Raw genomic sequence first — 23045 nt, 5'->3', positions numbered from 1 at the left:
GGTGTTAGAGAATTGCTTGGTATTCAGCAAACTCTACAGATTTGGTGCCAGAAGAAAGATATCACAGAGGCGTGGCCTGCAATGGAACTGTAGGTGTCTGAAAATGGAAGGCTCTGTTCTGTACAGACTGTCCCACTGCCCATTGTCCTGTGATTCCAGGTCTTCTCTTAGGGTGAGAGAATGAAAACTCAGAGGAAAGGAGCTCTAATGACAGACTCCCTTGTCTCACAGCTGCCACTACAGGATTCCCACCCACTCACAAGCACACCCATTAGACATTGATGTGTCCACAGTCCTCCCAGGACTAGGCACCACCATCAGGAACTTCACCACAGCATTTTTGATCCTAGTGTTTCTTGCCAAAAAGCCACAAAAGTGTCTACAAGTCTTCTGGCATATCCCCATCCCCAGACACTGAATATGCAGCAGTAACCTGTTTTCTCCATCTACTTAGCATTATGGAGCACCTGTTCATAATCTCATCTACCTGCATGGACACAGAAATAAATCAGAGTACAGCCCCACCAGGACCACTATCTGTAGAACAAACAGTTCTTTCCAGTTACACTGCACTCTTCTGCACTCATGGGTTTTTCTTTTCTTAACTTTTCTTTTTGGTTCAGGAATACGTATGCAGGTTTGTTATATAGGTAAAATTGTTCCATGGGGGTTTGGTGTAGATTATTTTGTCAGTGAGTTCCTAAGCATAGCACCAAAGAGGTATTTTTTTCTGATCCTCTTTGTCCTTTTATCCTTCGTCCTCAACTAGGCCTCTGTGACTGTTCCTTCTTTATGTCCATGTGTTCTTATTATTTAGCTCTTCCTTATAAATGATGACATGCATTTGATTTTCTGTTTTGCATTAATTTTCTAAGAATAATGGTCTCCAACTCCATCCATGTTGCTGCAAAGGACTTAATCTTGGTGTTTTTTGTTTGTTTGCTTGTTTTTTGAGACAAATTTTTTTTTTTTTTTTTTTTTTTTTTTGAGACGTAGTTTTGCTCTTGTTGTCCAGGCTGGAGTGCAATGGTGCGATCTTGGTTCACTGAAACCTTAGCCTCCCAGGTTGAAGCAGTTCTGCCTCAGCCTCCCGAGTAGCTGGGACTACAGGTGTACCCCACCAAGCCCCACTAATTTTTGTATTTTTAGTAGAAACAGAGTTTCACCACGTTGGTCAGGATGGTCTCGATTTCCTGACCTTGTGATCTGCCCACTTTGGCCTCCCAAAATGCTGGGATTACAGACATAAGCCACCGCACCCAGCCAGACGAATTCTTACTCTGTTGCTCAGGCTGGAATGCAGTGGCGTGATCTCTGCTCGCTGCAACCTCTGCCTCCCAAGTTCAAGTGATTCTCCTGCCTCAGCCTCCCGAATAGCTGGGATTACAGGTACTTGCCATGACGCCCAGCTAATTTTTTGTATTTTTAGTAGAGACAGGGTTTTAGTATATTGGCCAGGTTGGTCTTGAACTCCTGATCTCAAGTAATCCACCTGCGTTGGCCTCCCAAAGTGCTGGGATTACAGGCATGAGCCACAGCACCCAGCTTTGTGTTGTTTTTATATGGCCACATAGTCTTCCATGATTTTTATGTACCATATTTTACTTTGATTACATCTTTATTTTGTTTTTTGGAGACAGTGTCTCACTCTGTCACACAGGATGGAGGGCAGTGGTGCAATCTTGGCTCACTTCAGCCTCCACCTCCAAGGCTCAAGGCTTAAGGAATCCTACCTCAGCCCCTTAAGTAACTGGAACTATAGGCTCACACCATCATGCCTAATTTTTATTTTTTTATTTTTTGTAGCGATGCGGCTTTGCCATGTTGCCCAGGCTGGTCTTTAACTCTTGAGCTAAGGCATTCCATCTGCCTTAATCTCCTAAAGCACTGGGATTACAAGTGTGAGTCACCTCATGCTACCGTACTATGTTTTCAATCTAGTCTACCAACAATAGGCAATTAGGTTTATTCGATGTCTTTGTTATTGTGGACAGTGGTGAAATGAACATGCATGTTTTAAGTTTTGCATTTAAGTCTTCAATTCATGTTGAGTTGATTTTTATATATGGTGTAAGGAAGGGGACCAGTTTCAATCTTCTACATAGTGCTAACTAGTTATTCCAGTACCATTTATTAAATACAGATTTCTTTTCACATTCCTGTCAGGTTTATCAAAGATCAGATGGTTGGAGGTGTGTGGCATTATTTGTGGGCTCTCTATTCTGTTGCATTGTTCTATGAATCTGGTTTTATGCCAGTATAATGCTGCTTTGGTTACTGTAATGAAGTTTGAAGAGGGGCAATGTAATGCTTCCAGCTTCATTCTTTTTTTTTTTTTTTTTGAGACATTGTCTCACATTGTTTCCCAGGCTGGAGTGCTGTGCCATGATCTCAGCTTACTGCAACCTCCACCTCCCGAGTTCAAGCTATTCTCCTGCCTCACCCTCCTGAGTAGCTGGGATTACAAGTGCACGCCACCACACCTGGCTAATTTTTGTATTTTTGGTAGAGATTGGTTTTACCGTATTGGTCAGACTGGTCTTGAACTCCTGACCTCATGATCCGCCTGCCTCGGCCTTCCAAAGTGGTGTGATTACAGGCGTGAGCCACCATGCCTGGGCTATTGAAAGCTTTTAAAACATCTATTGAAACAACTTTGTGGTTTTTGTCTTTAGTTCTGTTTATATGATGAGTAACATTTATTGTGTGTTGAACCAACCTTTTATTTCAGAGATACAACCAAGTTGATCATAGTGCGTTAGGTTTTTGATGTTCTCCTGGATTCGGTTTGCCAGTATTTTGTTGAGGATATTTTCATCAATGTTCATTAAGAATATTGGCCTCAAGTTTTCTATTTTTTGTTTTATATTTGCCAGAGTTTGGTATCAGAATAATGTTATTTTTATAGAATAAGTTGGAAAGAAGTCCCCTTTTCTCAATCTTTTGAAATAATATTAGAAGTGGTACCAACTCTTATTTTTACATCTGGTGGAATTCAGCTGTAAATTTTTCTGATTCTTTGATGTTTTTGGTGGGTAGGCTATTTATTACTAACTCAGTTTTGGAGCTTGTTACTGGTCTATTCAGGGATCCAATTTCTTATTTGTTCAGTCTTTGGAGGATGTATCTTTGCTCCAAGGTTACAATCTGCAAGCTTGGCCCAGATGAATTCTCTACTGATATTCATGTTGCCTCAGTTTTTTTCTTTTAGGTAGACATATTACTTAGAATGTGCTAGAGCAGCCTGTATGAAGGGCTCTCTCCTTTAATTGTACTCCACTTGCTGTAACACCCAAGGATGCAGAGTCAGGTTGATCCCACCTAGAATCTGCACATAAGTTCTGGCCTCTGCCTGGGATTTACAAGACAGGGCCAGACTTTGGATTGAGAATGTACTGAAAACCAACAGAAGGCATTTTCTGTATTATGAGATGTCAGTGTAGAAATCTTAAATCCCCCATTTGAGAGTGTGGCTCTTTAAGCTTTTCAGTCTTGTTCAGTGACCTGCTACAGTCTGGGAGAGGCTCTAGGTGTAAGTAGAATCTAATGACAGAATCTGTAAGTGTAAACAAGCATCTTAAGAGTGAGAGATCAAGGCCACAAAGGATCCAGAGGCTTAGTATTCTTGTCCATCTTCTTACCCAAAAGCTAGCAAATCAGGATAGGGGATCCAGGTTCTGGAGCTCCACCAAGGCAGTTCCATTGTCTATTTAGAATCAACCCGAGTTTCTCCAGCCTGGCTTATCACTGGGCCATCAGCCCTGGTCACTGGGAACCCTCTCCTAATCATCTGGGTGTCCTTAAGACATTTGAGGATGTCAAGGGTAGAATTATATCAGGCTAACAAGAATGATTAATTCTGTTTCTGTCTTGTTGTAAGAGAAAGGAGACATCCTGTGTTTTTTTCTCCCTCATAACAACCAAGAGATAACATCGGTTGTTACCCAGATGAGAGTTTCTCAAGTTTTCTGGTACTGGGGTGAAAGAAAAAGAGGAGGTCTGGTGACCCAAACAAACTAATTGCTTCCGTTTCATACGATCATTCAAAAAAATAGATGAAGCGGTCAAGGTCCCTGCCATCCAGGAAATTTTAGTCTAGACCAGCAACTGGATACAAGTTTGAATTAAGCATTAGATGGTTGGTACAATGAATAGATGTGTGCAAAAACAACTTGGGCTGCTTCTTTTTAATATTGTTGTGACTTCTGAAGTTATCACCTGAAGGTATATTTATGCACTGAAGAGTTGTTACTATTATTTGTGTTTCTTTTACTTTTCTAAGAATACATATTTATCTTCTAATAAAATTATCCTAGAAAACTTTAAAATTTAAACATTTAAATTGCTTATTAGTATATGTTATAAAATTGACAGCAGTGACAAAAATAGATTGTGTTACATAACTCTGGGATTTAAGGTTTTTTTTTTTTCTTTTTTCTTTTTTTCTTTTTTAGACGGAGTTTCGCTCTTGTTGCCCAGGCTGGAGTGCAGTGGCACGATCTCGGCTCACCTCAACCTCCACCTCCCGGGTTCAAGCGATTCTCCTGCCTCAGCCTCCCGAGTAGCTGGGATTACAGGAGTACACCACCACCCCGGCTAATTTTGTATTTTTAGTAGAGACGGAGTTTCTCCATGTTGGTCAGGCTGGTCTTGAACTCCCGACCTCAGGCGATCCACCCACCTCGACCTCCCAAAATGCTGGGATTACAGGTATGAGCCACCGTGCCAGGCCAGGATTTAAGTTTTTCTTAGGTAGGTTAGGAAAAACAAAACTGGAAATACCCCAGTGATGTAGAAAACAAGTTCTACCTAGTTTCTTTTTTTTTTTTTTTTTTTTTTTTTTTTTTTTTTTTTTTTTTGAGACGGAGTCTCGCTCTGTCGCCCAGGCTGGAGTGCAGTGGCCAGATCTCAGCTCACTGCAAGCTCCGCCTCCCGGGTTCCCGCCATTCTCCTGCCTCAGCCTCCCGAGTAGCTGGGACCACAGGCGCCGCCACCTCGCCCGGCTAATTTTTTTGTGTTTTTAGTAGAGACGGGGTTTCGCCGTGTTAGCCAGGATGGTCTCGATCTCCTGACCTTGTGATCCGCCCGTCTCGGCCTCCCAAAGTGCTGGGATTACAGGCTTGAGCCACCGCGCCCGGCCTACCTAGTTTCTTTTCCCTGCCCCAGTTCTGATCAGATTCACCATTTTTGGAGGCCTTATTTAGGCCTGGCCCCACTCTGGAGTCTTTCCTTACAAAATGGATTTATAAAGATTCAAGTTTTGGGGGGTAAATCCTACTGACTTTCTAGAGCTGGTGCTCACAATATCCTGAAACCCAAAAACAGATACATAAGAAAAATAAACTATACATTTTAAGATCTTAATTTTTTAATTTTGTAGTAAAACCAGTACTTACAGAAACATTCCATTTAGCAACTTTTCTATTCCTGCAGATCCAGTAGGTGCTCTACAAGTCATAAACAAGTAAATATAAACACAAAAAAATTTCTCTAAACTATATTAAGCTCTTTCTATGTCTGTGTTTCTTTATATATCTTCATCTGTCTATATTTAGCTTTTAGTTATCTATATATCTTCATCTGTCTGTATATAGCTTTTAGTGCATATGTTTTTAAGAAAATCAATGACAGAGAAACAGAGAAGAAAATAATAATTCTGGGTCCTTTATCTAAATCCTGAGAATTATTGAATACTTACTATGAACTTTCAAGTTGTTATTAGGACATAATAACAAATAATAACACATAATGTGTTATTCCCAGCACAGTGCTCTCTAACGTACTATTGAGCACATAGTACCTGCTTAATAAACATTGCATTAGTTCATGTGTACTTGTTGTTTTTTAAATGCAGACTTATTCAGACATTGTTACCTTCTCTGTCCTCTGTAAACTTTAGAGAGCCAGCAAAGAATATGAAACTTTACATTTTTTGTCTTTCTTTGTGTATCAGAAATATTGTATTGTGACAAGAGTGTGGAGTGTAAGTGACCCTGTGCTGTGCCTGCTTTCTCTAATGCTAATAATGAGCCCAGGGGGAGCAACATCAGCACTGACAGGGGACTTGTTTGAAACACCCATCCATGGACCCTTTCCAAACCTACAGAATAACATTACATAAAGTGGGACCGACATTACCAAGTGGTTTTTGAGTTCATTAAAGCTTGAGAGGCAATGCTTAGCTAAGTGGTTATCAGCCTAGACTTCTCATTAGCATTACATGGCCAATTTGCAGCAATCTCTTTACTTGTACCCTTTCCACAGATTCTGTGTATTGTTCTAGGTGAAAGTATTTGTGTTGTTTTAATTGTTTCTCATGTGACTCTAAGGCGAGACCAGAATCAAGTGTGTGGGGTTCAAGATACATTCATGAGAGTTTGCACTAAAAGGTAGTCACAGGTACTGTTCTGTTTGGTTTTGATAGGGAGAGGTCAATGTCACCCATATTTCCATTACTGTAGCAGAAATTGCTGGTGTTTGTGGCAAAGGCAGGCACCTGAAGACAGAAATAGAGAAACATATTTTTATATTCATCAAGCAGTTCATTGTTCCTGAATCTCTGCTGCTATAAAGGACAGAAATGGGTGGGCTTTTTCTACAGGTCTTATTTATTTTTTCTGTGGGTGTGAGGCTTGCAGGTAAACAGGTGGTGCTGACACCTTTAAAGGAATTTTTTTTTTTTTTTTTTTTTTTTTTGAGACGGAGTCTCGCTCTGTCACCCAGGCTGGAGTGCAGTGGCCAGATCTCAGCTCACTGCAAGCTCCGCCTCCCGGGTTCACGCCATTCTCCTGCCTCAGCCTCCCGAGTAGCTGGGACTACAGGCGCCTGCCACCTCGCCCGGCTAAGTTTTTGTATTTTTAGTAGAGACGGGGTTTCACTGTGTTACCCAGGATGGTCTCGATCTCCTGACCTCGTGATCCGCCCGTCTCGGCCTCCCAAAGTGCTGGGATTACAGGCTTGAGCCACCGCGCCCGGCCTTTAAAGGAATTTTTTCAAGATGCAGGCATAACTTCTCCAGAGAATGTCATCTGAAAAGCATTTCCAAAGAAGATGAAAGAGGAAAAATGGCTTTTTTTTTTACCTCAGCTAAACATGTCTCAGATGAAGAGCTGTGTCCACTCTGCCTCCTGGAGTGCGATGCATTTAGTCCTTGCAAACCTTTACTTCTCTGCTTGTGTTTCTTTCCCCTAATGAGTTTAACTACTTTAAAAAATTCTTGTGATAGTCAAGGGTCTCTGCAAAATATTTCTCTCCTATATCCCAGAGCCTTCTCTACACTCTCTAAATCATGACTTCTTATATGCCATGCAGAATTCTTACCATGAATTTATAATCTGCAGTATTAAAAATGTTTCCCTTGTTGCTGTTGAACGTGGGAAGATGTGGATACTCAAGATTCCTGTTGGGGGAATGTTCTTAGTAAAGACGGAGAACATGTAATGTTGAGGTTTCATATGTGTTCATTAGCTCTATTCAGAACAGGATTAAGAAAATCCTCATTTAAACAGGATGGCATTTATTACTCTGAAAGTTATGAAAAAAAAATTATTGGGCAATGCTTTCTAGGGTGCTCAAGAAAGACTACTTTAAGGCCGGGCGCGGTGGCTCAAGCCTGTAATCCCAGCACTTTGGGAGGCCGAGGCGGGTGGATCACGAGGTCAGGAGTTCAAGACCATCCTGGCTAACATGGTGAAACCCCGTCTTTACTAAAAATACAAAAAAAACTAGCCGGGCATGGTGGCGGGTGCCTGTAGTCCCAGCTACTCGGGAGGCTGAGGCGGGAGAATGGCGTGAACCCGGGAGGTGGAGCTTGCAGTGAGCCGAGATCGCGCCACTGCACTCCAGCCTGGGCGACACAGCGCAACTCCGTCTCAAAAAAAAAAAAAAAAGAAAGACTACTTTAAATTGTTATTAAAAATTTCAGAACGTAGAAGATATTTGCATCTTAAACTGCATAAAACTGATTTTTTCTGTATGATTAAATTCAGACTATACTTTTTGGGGGGCAGTATCTCAGCAGTGATGCTGTGTTATTTGGTGTGCGTCAGCACATCATAAACATTTGTCCTCGTGCAGTTGATTTTAAAATTTACTTCAAGAGCTCTCTGAAATATTTATTTCAGTATAGAGTTAATTATTTTTCTCTTCATTATTAAGTATCTTTATGTAGCTAAAGAAGAGCTGTGCATAAACCATCACATTTAATCTGGTAGCTGCCTTTCTTTCTTAGGTTTTGTTTGCATATGTCTATCTTTGGAAAATGAAGACTCTTATCTTTGTTTACAGGCCAGAAAAATTGGTAAAACTCAGACTCTTCCACTTACTGGATGTTTGACAAAATATTCTTTTTGGGCCAAACACATTGGCATTACTAGTGAGCTTGTTAGACATTCAGAATCTCCGACTTTATTTCACATCTTCTGAAAATAAAAATCTGCACAAGATCTCCAGTTTATTGTTCACATTGAAACTTGAGAGGGGCCGTCTAACTCAACATGTCATTTTTGCCTAAAAAATATGCACTACTCATTCTTTGTGATGCAAATATAACACTAAAAAATGTACATGTTTGTGTTTATGCCTTTAGTTTTATACCTTATTGTTCATAAAATTATCATATATACACTGGTATTGTGGATCTTAAACCATTCTCTTCTCAGAGTTAGAGAATACATTAGAGAATGTTTCTATGTTGAGAATGTTGGATGATTTCAGTCATTCCTGTAAGTCAGAACCAACTTTCTTTACTCTCTCATTTAACCTTAATTCAAATGATAAATTCTACTCGTGGACACTTGTAAATATGTGTGTATGTGTGTTTTTCAGGGGCTGTTGACATTTAGGGATGTGGTCATAGAATTCTCTCAGGAGGAGTGGCAATGTCTGGACACTGCTCAGCAAGATTTGTATAGGAAAGTGATGTTAGAGAACTTCAGAAACCTGGTGTTCTTAGGTGAGAATAACTTTAATGCACCATTCCTTATATACACTAAAGGTTTAATTTCTCCATTTTTGTAGAATAATTTTTGGTAATTTATGCTTTGCATAAATGAGTTTCTGATTCCTGTTTTCAAAAAATCTCGAGGAATTATCTGCGTAGAAAAAAAAATTTCCTCAAGATGTTTTATCTTAGCCTGAACTTTTTGCATTCCTGAGCTGGTCTGTACCCTTCACTCTAGAGTAGTGGTAGTTTCGGAAATTTAGTAGTATAAAATATTGTTGCCCGTATGTTAAAATCTATTTGCCACCACTAATTTTTGATTCATAAGTACTGAGTAGTGAAATTAAGGGCCTACAAATTTAAAATATTTTCTAAATGTTAAGAACTTTCTGTCATTAAATAGAATTTTGGGATGAATTTTCTAGAATACTCTATTACATCCTCTTTACTAAGCACAGTAATAGGTAGGTAATTAGAGAATATGAGCAAGATTCATGTTACTTATTTTTAATAAAGCAGGTATTGATGTCTCTAAGCCAGATCTGATCACCTGTCTGGAGCAAGGAAAAGATCCCTGGAATATGAAGAGACACAGTATGGTAGCCACACCCTCAGGTAGGTGAGAGTGAATAAAACAGTTGACATAGATGAAAGGTTGGAAGATTACAAAAAAAAAAAAAAGGCAAGTCCCTATAATGTGATTTGGGAAGCTGTGTTCCAAAGCAAATAGATTCTGGGAAGCCTGAGGTGTGTGTTTCGGTTTTTTTGTTGTTGTTGTTGCTCTCACATAGGGCCATCTTCTGTCTTAGGCTTTTAAATTCTCTAAGGAGTCTACTTTCACTTCATTGATTTTCCTTCAAGTTTACAGTGAGAGCCAGAGTCCTCTATGGCATATAAGAGACTACATAATCTGACTGCTTTTCCATTGTTTTGGGGGACACACAAATACCTGCATGATTTTGAGAAACTTTATGTTAAACTATTTTTTTAGTTCTCTCTTGCATCATGTCTAAAATGTGTGAGAATAGTCATCACTGTTCTATTGGTTTTTATGTTAATTTTCTGCACATTCCATCCTTTTTAATTAGTATATTCTTGAAATATAGTCTGAAATTATAAATATGATGTCCCTCTGCTTTGTTCTTTTTCCTCAAGATTGCTTTGGCTATTCAAATTTATTGTAGTTTTTTTGTTTTGTTTTGTTTTTTGTTTTGAGACAGAGTTTCACTCTTGTTGCCCAGACTGGAGTGCAATGGCACAATCGTGGCTCACCATAACCTCTGCCTCCAGCGATTCTCCTGCCTCAGCCTCCCAAGTAGCTGAGACTACAGGCATGTGCCACCATGCCTGGCTAATTTTGTATTTTTAGTAGAGCTGCCTCAGCCTCCCAAAGTGTTGGGATTACAGGTGTAAGCCAGTACACCCAGCCTTTTTTTCTATTTTATACTTTCATTCCATTTTGATCATAGAATGTAATTCATAAAATGTCAAATTTAACAAATGTTTAAGATGCCGTTTTTGGCCTAACAGGTGGTCTGTCAAAGAGAATATTGCATAAGCTATCGAGAAGGGTATGTTTCCTCATATTCTTGAGGACTCTTCTCTATTTCTCTGTTAAAAATAATTGTACTGGCCGGGCGCCGTGGCTCACGCCTGTAATCCCAACACTTTGGGAGGCCAAGGCAAGCGGATCATCTGAGTTCAGGAGTTCGAGACTAGCTTGACCAACGTGGAGAAACCCCGTCTCTATTAAAAATACAAAATTAGCCAGGCATGGTGGTGCATGCTTGTAGTCCCAGCTACTCAGGAGGCTGAGGCAGCAGAATCGCTTGAACCCAGGAGGCGGAGGTTGTGGTGAGCCGAGATTGTGCCATTGCACTCTCAAGCCTGGGCAACAAGAGCAAAACTCAAAAAAAAAAAAAATTGTATTATACTGCCTTCAGTTCCTCTCTTCACTTACTAATATTCTGTCTTGTTTTATTTTTATTACAGAAAGTGGGTTATTGAAATTTCCTACTATAAGTATATTGCTGTCTAGGTGTTTCTTCCAGTCTGTCAATATTTGCTTTATATATTTGGAAGCTTAGTGTGACATAGACACAGACACACACACACACATGCACACACAAATTTGTCATAGGTTCCCAGTTAATCTATTATTGTTTAATGTGCTTCTTTGTCTCTTTGCAATTTTGACTTAAAATACTTTATGTAAGATATGACAGTTTTTGACTTAAGATGTAGATTTTGTAATACTATTTTTACTTCTTCTGCTCTCATTTGGTTAGTATTTGCATGCAATGTCTAAATCTATTTTGCCACCTTCAATATTTTTTATCATTAGATGTCAGCTGACCCTTGTAGAAAGGCAAATTGGATCTTGGTTTTTAATAATTTTAAATACATGTCTTTATTGAAAGTATGTCTCTTAATTGGAAAGTTTTCTGAAGCAAAGAGACTTACTAATTTTTTTGTTGTTGTTCTGTTTGATTCTTGCATCTTTGTCCTACATTTTCTCTCTTTCTGTTTCTCTTTGTGGCTGTTTTATTTTTACTTTGATATGCTTTTACTTCTTTCTTATTTTGTTTTCTGTATCTATACAGGCGTATTCTTTGTGGTTCATGGGAGATTACATAAAACTTCTAAAAGATACAATATATTTCAGTCTGGTTAAAAATGAACTTTAGTTGCATGCAAAAATTTTTTCTCATTACATATGTTCTCAGATTTGTCATTGATATTGCTAATTACATTTTTTATTTTGTATATTAACAGATATTTATAATGATTTCTATGCTTTTATCTTTCAAATTTTGGAGATTAATTAAAAATTTCTTCTGTGCCATTGTGATAATGCTAAGAAATTTATTTTTGTATATGTGCATGTCTTTCCCAAAAAATAATGTGTTTTAATATGATTTCGTGTTGCCTTGTTGAATCATCTTATTTTCATTGGAAGCAACTGCTTTCAGCACCTTTTATATGTAAGGAAGTGTCCATATACTTTTTAAAGTTTGGTTATTTTTGAAGTTTTTTTTCTTTTTATTTAGCAGGACAAATTTGGTGATGGTGTTACACTTGATAACTGTTTTCTTCAGAAATTTGACTATACCACACAGTTTCCTTCTGTCCTGAAAAATTTTTGTTGAGAATCCACTGGCTATCTCATAAGAGTATTCGTGCAAATAATATCACTTTTTTTTTTTTGAGATGAAGTATCACTCTTGTTCTCCAGGCTGGAGTGAAACAATGTGATTTCACCTCACTGCGTCCTGAGTTCAAGCAGTTCTCCTACCTCAGCCTCCCGAGAAGCTGGGATTACAGGCATATGCCACCACACCCGGCTAAGTTTGTATTTTAAGTAGAGACGGGATTTCTCCATGTTGGTCAGGTTGGTCTCGAACTCCTGACCTCAGGTGATTCACCCATCTCAGCTTCCCAAATTGCTGGGATTACAGGTGTGAGCTACCACGCGCAGCCAACACATCACTTTCATCTTGCAGCTCCCAAGATTCTCTTTTCTGTGACTTTTAAAATTGTGCTTACATATGAGTTTGATATAAGTATCTTTGTATCCTAGTTTGTTTGTTGAGTTTCTTCATTTTTATGTCATTTTTAAAAGATTTTTCAGTTATTTTTTATATTTTTTACCTCTATTATTTTTTTTGATATTTTAAATATTTCTGTTCTTATTTCCAGTTTTCTGATTTTCTATAGTTCTCTGTGTTCATATTTTACTCATTGAGTATTATTCAATTTATTTTCAATTTTAAAAATGAAGGTACACATCATTTTTTATTTCTTTCTGAAAATTTTATATTTTTGTTGGAACCACATTGCCCTGTTTTATATATATTCTAATCTTTTATTAAAATTTGCACGTTTACCTGCAAAAAATGTTACCTGTCCCAGTCTTTATAATGTGGCTTTCTCCTGGCACACTTTGAACAATTATCTGGGTTAGAGATTCTGAGAGTCTCTCAAACATATTCTCAGAATATGTCTTGTTTGAAATTTTGTGTTTATTTTTTAGTTAAAGGAAATTATTTGTCTTCTTTGTTAATACTCAGTAATCACTTGCTGCACCTCTGTTCTTTCTGTGGTACTGCAGTCTGTTCACTGCTGTAACATTTACCTGTGATCTCAGCAGACTCAAACTGTCATTCCAAAGTATACCACCATTTCTTTCAGCACTGTATGTCATGGGTGACAGAAACCAGTGTCTTCAAAGGCTCCTACAAGCAAGTAATAAAGATATATGAGCCGGTATTTTACTTGTGTTTTTATTTTATTTTATTTTATTATTTTTGAGGCCACATTTTTTAAAATTGACAACTCAGTCTCTACATACATGCAGTATTGCATGAATTATAAGTAGATCAACAATTATATTATTGATACAAACTCATGAGCATTTACATAAAACTACCGCTCTAGGTTTTGGTGTGTTTTGTGCCAGCTACTTTAGTGAATAAAAGGAACTAAACTACTTGAATTCATGAGAATCAGCTTTCAAAAAAAGCATATATGTCATCTCATAGAATATTTAATATGTCAAACCCAGGAAAATCCGTAACTAAGTGACAGAAGGACCACTTTTAAAGAAAAGTTGATGATAAAAATGTTAGGCTAAAATATTAACAACTTTAGCAACTGGACCAAGGAACCATAAAGTATATGCACACTGGGAGTTTTAAGAAAAGATCCCCACGTTCTCCTGCACAATGAGGACCACATTCCAAAAACATAATTCTGGGTTGTTACAATGTCTTCTCTGCTACAAACCTAGTTTCAAAGATGAAAGAAACAAGATGGTAATTCACATAAAAGGGTTTTAAAATTCTTTCCACTCAAAATAAAATAAAAATAATATGATCTCTATCAAATTATAAAGAAATTATATCAAAATGGTGACCAAATAAAGAACACAGACCATTTGCCTTCACTGACTGCCTCAGAGGGCAGAGCATGTGTCACCTACAAGGAAGGGGAGGTGTGGGTAGAGTCCCTACTCTCCCCGGGCCTGTGGAGTGGGGCTGGATAGGAGCCCTTTGGTTTCCCTGGGGTTTTGCTTCCTCACATAGGGAATTGAGGGAGGCGGGCTAGATGACTTTAAGAGACCCCTCAACTAAAAGAATCAAAGTCACCTTGAGATCCCATCTCTGAGCAGGCACATAAGGTGGCAAAAGAAATGGATTGAAAAACAGACGGATGATGTCTTTCTCACCTTTTAATACCATCACTGAGAACTAATCTGTACTATAGTTGAAGAAAATCTTTGCCTGGTACTATTAAAGGGTATGCAGTGAGGCATCTGACAATGAAATTTTTCATAAAAATATATAAAAAGGCTTTATTAAGTTTGGGTGGAAAGACAATGCACCCTCATGTTACTACTACCAGCAGTCAGGACGTCCTGTCTCAGATTTTAGGAGTCACCGATCTGGTTGGGAGAAATGCTGAGGGGGATGCATATTCAAGCCATTCAGTAGAGAGTTAAGGAGTGCACACTGTTCAGGAAATGGATAAACAGGTGCCCAGGAAGGCAACTTTAATGAAACTGGTTCTAAAACAAAGGATGCAAGAGACCTAAATGATCCAAAGAGAGTGATGGCTTCTCATTTTCTGTCCCCTAATGAGAATACAAACTTTCTTTTTTTTTTTTTTTTTTTTTTTTTTTTTTGAGACGGAGTCTCGCTCTGTAGCCCAGGCTGGAGTGCAGTGGCTGGATCTCAGCTCACTGCAAGCTCCGCCTCCCGGGTTCACGCCATTCTCCGGCCTCAGCCTCCAGAGTAGCTGGGACTACAGGCGCCCGCCACCTCGCCCGGCTAGTTTTTTGTATTTCTTAGTAGAGACGGGGTTTCACCGTGTTAGCCAGGATGGTCTCGATCTCCTGACCTCGTGATCCACCCGTCTCGGCCTCCCAAAGTGCTGGGATTACAGGCTTGAGAATACAAACTTTCTTCTGGGATCTAACACACTAGCTTCATTTTCAAGATACATCACTTTATTTTCCTTACAAGGCAGCAGCACATTAAGCACATGATAGTCACATGATTTCTGCAGTGAGCCCCAAGGCTTCCCCGAGCTTTCCTGGAACCTACGGCCAGAAGAGTCCTGAGATTTCAAATATTAAAGCTTTCTATATAGCCACAAGTCCCTTTGATGTTTGGGTTATTGAACACAAACTCACTGGATAATTTGTCTTCAACATAGTCCATTTCTGTTCCTAAAAGTGTTAGCTTTGCTTTCTTTTTGATGAATACTCTGACTCCATCTTGAATAACTTCATCAGAATCTCCTTTTATCTTTGTATATTCTAGAGTATAAGAAAGGCCATTAGAGCCCCTGGTTCGGACACCGACTTTTACACCTAGATGCTCAGGCTTATCTTTTTTTTTTTTTTTTTTTGAGACAGAATCTCGCTCTGTCTCCCAGGCTGCAGTGCTGTGGCACCATCTCAGCTCACTGCAAGCTCTGCCTCCCGAGTTCATGCCATTCTCCTGCCTCAGCCTCCTGAGTAGCTGGGACTACAGGCCCTGCCACCACGCCCAGCTACCTCACTGCTACCTCTATATCCTGGGTTCAAGCAATTCTCCTGCCTCAGCCTCCTCAGTAGCTGGGATTACAGGTTGAGCCACTATGCCTGGCTGGCAATTTACTTCTTTTTGTTTTGTTTTTTTGAGATGGAATCTCGCACTGTCACCCAGGCTGGAGTGCAATGGCGCAATTTCGACTGACTGCAACATCTGTCTCCTGGGTTCAAACAATTCTCCTGCCTCAGCCTTCTGAGTATCTGGGACTATGGGCGCACACCACCATGCCCAGCTAATTTCCGTATCTGTAGTAGAGATGGGGTTTCACAATGTTGGCCAGGATGGTCTCAATCTCTGGACCTCATGATCCACATGCTTCAACCTCCCAAACTGCTGGGATTACAGGTGTGAGCCACCACACCCAGGGCAATTTAATTCTAAAAGCATTGTTATGTTGAGGAGCAGAAACAGCTGTGTTGGGTAAATGTAACAAACTTTTTTTTTTTATTATTGTATGTAACTTTTTGCATTGTGCTCACTTGGGGTACTTTAAACATTTAGCTCATTTATAATTTTTCTCAGATGTATTTTGGTTAGTATGTTTTTGTTACATATATATGTCTATAAAAATTAGGGCCTTTCGTATTTTGCTATATCATCTTGTATATGTAGTTTGTATAATGTTATAGGTTAGATTTGTAATCTATATTTATCTGAGTCTAGTAAGTGGAGTAATTTGATATTTTTATTTCTTTCAGTTAAATGTTCTCATTTTGCCCAGGACCTTTGGCCACAGCCAGGCATAAAAGATTCTTTCCAAAAAGTGATACTGAGAGAATATGGAAAATACGGACATAAGGATTTACAGTTAAGAAAAGGCTATAAAAGTATGAATGAGTGTAATGTGCACAAAGAAGGTTATAATGAACTAAACCTGTGTTTAACAACTACCCAGAGCAAAATATTTCAATATGATAAATATGGGAAAGTCTTTCATAAATTTTTAAATTCAAATACACATAAGACAAGACATACTGGAAAGAAACCTTTCAAATGTAAAAAATGTGGCAAATCATTTTGCCTGCTTTTACACCTAAGTCAACATAAAAGAATTCATGTTAGAGAGAATTCTTACCAATGTGAAGAATGTGGCAAAGCTTTTAAATGGTTCTCGACCCTTACTAGACACAGGAGAGTTCATACTGGAGACAAATCCTACAAACATGAAGAATGTGGAAAAGGTTTTAACCAGTCCTCAACTCTTACTAGACATAAGGTAATTCATACTGGAGAGAAACACTGCAAATGTGAAAAATGTGGCAAAGATTTTAAACAGTCCTCACACCTTACTAAACATAAGATAATTCATGCTAGAGAGAAACCCTACAAATGTGAAGGATGTGACAAAGCTTTCTGCCAATTCTCATACCTTACTAAACATAAGATGATTCATACTGGAGAGAAACCCTACAAATGTGAGGAATGTGGCAAAGCTTTTAATTGGTACTCACACCTTACCAGACATAAGATAATTCATACTGGAGAGAAACCCTACAAATGTGAAGAATGTGGCAAAGCCTTTAATGTATTTGCAACCCTTACCAGACATAAGATAATTCATACTGAAGAGAAACCCTACAAATGTGAAGAATGTGGCAAAGCTTTTAAACAGTCCTCAAACCTTACTACTCATATGAAAATTCATTCTGGAGAGAAACCCTACAAATGTGAAGAATGTGGCAAAGCTTTCTTCCGATTCTCATACCTTACTACACATAAGATAATTCATACTGGAGAGAAACCCTACAAATGTGAGGAATGTGGCAAAGCTTTTAACTGTTACTCCTACCTTACTGCACATAAGATGATTCATACTGGGGAGAAACCCTACAAATGTGAAGAATGTGGCAAAGCTTTCTACCGATTCATATACCTTACTACACATAAGAGAATTCACACTGGAGAGAAACCCTACAAATGTGAAGAATGTGGCAAAGCTTTCTACCGATTATCTTACCTTACTACACATAAGATGATTCATACTGTAGAGAAACGCTACAAATGTGAGGAATGTGGCAAAGCTTTTAACTGGTACTCACGCCTTACTATACATAGGAGAATTCATACTGGTGAGAAACCCTACAAATGTGAAGAATGTGGCAAAGCCTTCAGTGTATTCTCAACTCTTACTAAACATAAGATAATTCATACTGGAGAGAGACCCTACAAGTGTGAAGAATGTGGCAAAGCCTTTAATGTATTTTCAACCCTTACTAAACATAAGAGAATTCATAATGGAGAGAAACCCTACAAATGTTTAGAATGTGGCAAAGCTTTCTACCAATTCTCATACCTTGCTACACATAAGATGATTCATACTGGAGAGAGACCCTACAAACATGAAGAATGTGGCAAAGCTTTTAACTGTTCCTCACAAGTTACTAGACATAAGATAATTCATACTGGAGAGAAACCCTACAAATGTGAAGAATGTGGCAAAGCTTTTAAAAAGTCCTCAAACCTTACTAATCATAAGATAATTCATACTGGAGAAAAACCCTACAAATGTGAAGAATGTGGAAAAGCTTTTAACCAGTCCTCAACTCTTACTAGACATAAGAGAGTTCATACTGGAGAGAAACCGTACAAATGTGAAGAATGTGGCAAAGCTTATAACTGGTCCTCAAACCTTACTAAACATAAGAGAATTCATACTGGAGAGACACCCTACAAATGTGAAGAATGTGGCAAAGCTTTTAACCAATCTTCAACCCTTACTATACATAAGATAAGTCATATTGGAGAATAACATTACAAATGTGAAAAATGTGGCAAACCTTATCACCAGTACTCATACCACTACACAGGAGAATTCATATGGAAGAGAAATTCTACAAATGTGAAGAATGTGGCAAAGGCTTTAACTGGTCCTCTACCCTTACTTGTGGGCAGCAACCCACCCAGGTGCTCAGGCAAGAGACTGAGGGCACGAATTGTTCCAGTATAATAAAATATATAAAATAAGAATAGTTATGCTAGATGTAGACAATAGATATGATTATATGTGAATATCATTAATCATTAGTTTGTAGCAATTACTATTTATTCCAATATTATAATAATCCTTGCTCTATAATCATAAACCTAGGAAAAACCAGGCCATACGGATATAGGAGTTGAGGGAACATAGCGAGAAGTTACCAGAAGACAAATGTGAGTCCTCGGTCATGGCCAGACAGGGCCACTAGAGGGCTCCTTGGTCTAGCAGTAACACCAGTGTCTGGGAAGATGCCCTTCACCAAGCGGACCATGGTCTAGTGGTAGTGTCAGTGCCAAGGAAAAGCACCCGCTACTTAGCAGACCGTGAAAGGGAGTCCCCCTTTCCCAGGGGAGTTTAGAGAAGACTACTCCACTGGGCCTGCCCACAGTTATCCAGAGGCCTAACCATCTCCCTGTGATGCTGTGCCTCAGTGGTCACTCTCCTAGTCTGCTTTCATGTTCCATCATGTACACCTGGCTCTGCCTTCTAGATAGCAGTAGCAAAATTAGTGAAAGTACTAAAAACCTCTGCTACAAAGAAATAACGGCATGGGCTCGCTCTCTCTCTCTCTCTCTCTCTCTCTCTCTCTCTCTCTCTCTCTCTCTCTCTCTCTCTCTCTCTCTCTCTCTCTCCTCTCTCTCCTCTCTCTCTCTCTCTCTCTCTCTCTCTCTCTCTCATACTGGAGAAAAATCTTAGAAATGTGAAGGATGTGGTAAAGCCTTTATCCAGTCCTCAGGTCCCACTAAACATAACATAATTCATACTGGAGAGAAACCTTACAACTGTGAAGAATGTGGCAAAGCTTTTAACCAGTCCTCAAACCTTTTTGAACAAAATAATTCATACAGAAGAGAAACCCTACAAATGTGAAGAATGTGACAAAGCCTTTAGCCAGTCCTCAATTCTTACTAAACATAATAAAATCATACTAGAGATTAACCTTATGAGTGTGAAAAAATATGGCAAAAGCTTTAACTAGTCCTGTTATTATTATTATTATTATTAGTTGAGATGGAGTTTAACTCTCATTGCCGAGGCTGCAATACAATGGTGCGATCTCAGCTCACTGCAACCTCTGTCTCCCAGATGTAAGTGATTCTCCTGCCTCAGCCTCCCGAGTAGCTGGGATTACAGGCATGTACCACCATACCTGTCTAATTTTTTATGTTTAGTGGAGATAGGGTTTCTCCATGTTGATCAGGCTGGTCTTGAACTGCTAACCTTATGTTCTGCTCGCTGCACCCTCCCAAAGTGCTGGGATTACAGGCATGAGCCACCACGCCCAGCCACTAGTCCTCAGATCTTAACATACATAAGATAATTCATACTGGAGAGAAACTCCACAAACCAGAACGATGCAATAATGCTTTTGACAACACCTCAAACTTTTCTAACCATAAAGAAAATCATATTGGTGAGAAATCCTAGAAATGTGAAGAATGTGACAGTGTCTTTAAATGGTTGTCATACTTGATTTTTTTCTTCTTTTTTTTTTGAGATGAAGTCTCACTCTTGTCCCCCAGGCTGGTGTGCAGTGGCGTGATGTTGGCTCACTGCAACCTCTGCCTCCCGGGTTCAAGCAATTCTCCTACCTCAGCCTCCCAAGTAGCTGGGATTACAGGCATCTGCCACCATGCCGTACTTTGTTAGTAGAGACGGGGTTTCACCATCTTACCCAGGCTGGTCTTGAACTCCTTACCTCAGGTGATCCACCCACCTCCGGCCTCCCAAAGTGTTGAGATTACAGGCACGAGCCATCACTCCCTGCCTTACTTGATTAGATGTAAAATAATTCATACTGGGAAAAATTCCTACAAGTGAGAACAATGTGGCAAAACTTTTAACCACCTTATTGCACAGAAAGCATTTATATTTGAGAAAAATTATACAAATATAGGCTGCAAAAAAGACATTAATGTCTGCTTATATGTTAACACCAGAGAGTTCATACTTAATAAAAGCAAGATAAGGGCAATTAGTGTCAAAACATCTTTCAGAAAAATATAAGCCTTTAAAGTGAAGAAGAGTATATTGAAGATGGACATTACAAACAAAGAGGGTTGTAGTACCTTTACTTGAATCAGATTTTATTGTACACATTTTGTACTAGAGGAAAGCTCTGAAGCAGTTGCTCAAGCTTTGTTCAACATCAAGGCATTTATATTGGAAAAGTGCTTGCAAATGTAATAAATTTGGAAAAACACTTTTCAAACACGACATCTTGGAAAACACCAGTTTATGCTGAAGTATATTTTTGAAGATGCAGTAAAAATAAAAAAAATATTTAATCCAAATTAGGGCTATGTAAATATCAGAGAATCTATAATAGAAATATACGAGGAACTGACACTTTGGATATACTAAGTCAGAGTTCTGAGCATAGAAAATAATCTAAAACTAAAGTTGGTAGAAAAAGTATTTGTATATAACTTTAAGAGGAGTAAAAGTTTTTTGCAGAGTAATAACGACTTTCAAAGTATACTTTATTTCTTGAAAAAATTAGACTTTGAAAGCAAATGATGTAATTCAACACTCTATTTTCTGCTGTTCATTCTTATTCACTTGTGAAAGCATGTGATCAGTTGTTGCTGCATCAAAGGTAGGAGAGATTCTTTTCCATTAGTGGGCATTATTTATGATCTTTTCTGTGGACAAGTAAGGACATTAGAATGTAAGATGCATGATGAAAAAGTGGAGAGGTTCTCTGTGGTTAACTTATACTCTTGAGTGATGTATGAGGTAGGTGTTAAGAATAATATTCTTTTGCACGGTAAGAAAACTAGTAGTATATTATTGTTCTAATTGTATTTTATATATTAAAATGCAGCACATTTAAAAAATTTTACATTATGTGTGAAGTTAATGGTTTCAACATTTTTAACATGTTAATCTCTTGCCAGTGGCTTTAAAGTATAGATAAGTTAAAGAATATTATTCCTGTTGGATAAATATTTATCCTTATTTTAATCAATTAAATTTATTGTTCTTAATTTTTGTGGGTATATGAGTATATATACTTATGCCATATATGGCATATTTTGATACATAAATACAATACATAATCACATGATAAATGTATCCATCACCTCTAGCATTTATCCTTTGTATTACAGACAATCAAACTTTACACTTTTACTTATTTTAAAATGTACAATTATGGCCAGGCACAGTGGCTCACACCTGTAATCACAGAACTTTGGGAAGCCGAGGTGGGCGGATCACCAGGTCAGGAGTTTGAGACCAGCCTGGCCAACATAGTGGAACCCTGTCTCTACTAAAAATACAAACAATTAGCCAGGCGTGGTGGCAGGCACCTGTAATCCCAGCTACTTAGGAGGCTGAGGCAGGAGAATCACTTGAACCTGCAAGGCGGAGGTTGCAGTGAGCCAAGATCATGCCACCGTGCTCCAGCCCAGGCGACAGTGCGAGACTCTGTCTCAAAAAAATATATATATACAATTAAATTGTTATTGACTACCAGGTTATTTTATAGTCATAATAGAAATGATATGCAAGTATAAATGAAATACATACATTTCTGGGTCCTGAATAGATATTTTTAAATTTTATACATGAATATATATATTTGAACATGTGTCCTGTCTGCCTGCAAACACATACAGACTTCTAATATTGATATCAGAGGGTTAAATATACTATGCATTAGTCTAAAGATAAACTTTAGGTGTAAGGAAATTATGGAGTAAGTGAGTTTGTGTGAGTATAAGTTTGTACTTATTTTCAGAAGAAAAGAGCAATATTGGAAAAAATTATTTTAACAAGATGACTAGTATAAAACTAAAAGCCTCAAAAATGCTGAAAGCAAATGTATTCTCTCTGCTCTATTGAATTTATTACTATAGTTATTGTACATGGAATTGTTCTTTAGTTTTCGTTTTGAGATAATTGTTAAATGTATAGAACTGACTTTGATGTTGCTTTTGTATTTTGAAAGTTTAATACATTTGTTTATTTTTAATAGGTTTTAGTAAAGTCTTAGGCTTTTTGTTTGTTTGCTTTTGTTTTTGTTTTGAGACAGAGTCTTCCTCTTGTCACCCAGGCTGGAGTGCAGTGGCACAATCTTGGCTCACTGCAACCTCTACCTCCTGGGTTCAAGCAGTTCTCCTGCCTCGGCCTCCTGAGTAGCTGGGATTACAGGTATTGTGCCACCAGGCCCTGCTAATTTTTTTTTCTATTTTTTATAGAGGTGGGGTTTCACCATGTTGGCCAGGCTGGTCTCAATCTCCTGACCTGAGGTGATCTGCCCACCTCGGCCTCCCAAAGTATTGGGATTACATGCGTGAGCCACCAAGCCAGGCCAGTCTTAGCCTTTTCTATACTTCGGATTGTGTATAGAGATAAAAGATAATCATACAGGAATAATTAACTTCTTTTGTCCAATCTGGATGCCTTTGATTGTATTCTGTAATTCCTTTGTCTTGGATTAGTACTATTTTTGGTAAGACTGACTAGAGTGGGTATCCTTGTCCTGTACTAGCTGTTAAAGTAAAAGCTTGCGACATATCCC

General features: G+C 38.5%; 1 protein-coding gene across 6 annotated transcripts in view; it reads left to right on the top strand.

The window, feature by feature from the left end:
* LOC126942199 (zinc finger protein 429-like) overlaps window positions 1-23045 on the top strand; it is a 234312-nt gene that overhangs the window by 8429 nt on the left and 202838 nt on the right. For 2 of the 6 annotated variants that reach the window (XM_050769522.1, XM_050769520.1), the window contains exons 3-4: window positions 8827-8953; window positions 9458-9556. In XM_050769522.1, the coding sequence (XP_050625479.1) occupies window positions 8827-8953; window positions 9458-9556 (226 nt within the window). Of the gene's footprint in view, window positions 1-8826; window positions 8954-9457; window positions 9557-16235; window positions 16754-16837; window positions 21363-23045 lie in introns of those variants that run through there. The other 4 variants (XM_050769524.1, XM_050769521.1, XM_050769519.1 and 1 more) reach the window with 4 other exon arrangements.

The sequence above is a fragment of the Macaca thibetana genome, chromosome 19 (genome assembly GCF_024542745.1).
Source record: "Macaca thibetana thibetana isolate TM-01 chromosome 19, ASM2454274v1, whole genome shotgun sequence".
Lineage (NCBI taxonomy): Eukaryota > Metazoa > Chordata > Mammalia > Primates > Cercopithecidae > Macaca > Macaca thibetana.
The sequence above is the reverse complement of the archived record's forward strand: the minus strand, read 5'-3'. Positions and strand labels throughout refer to the sequence as shown.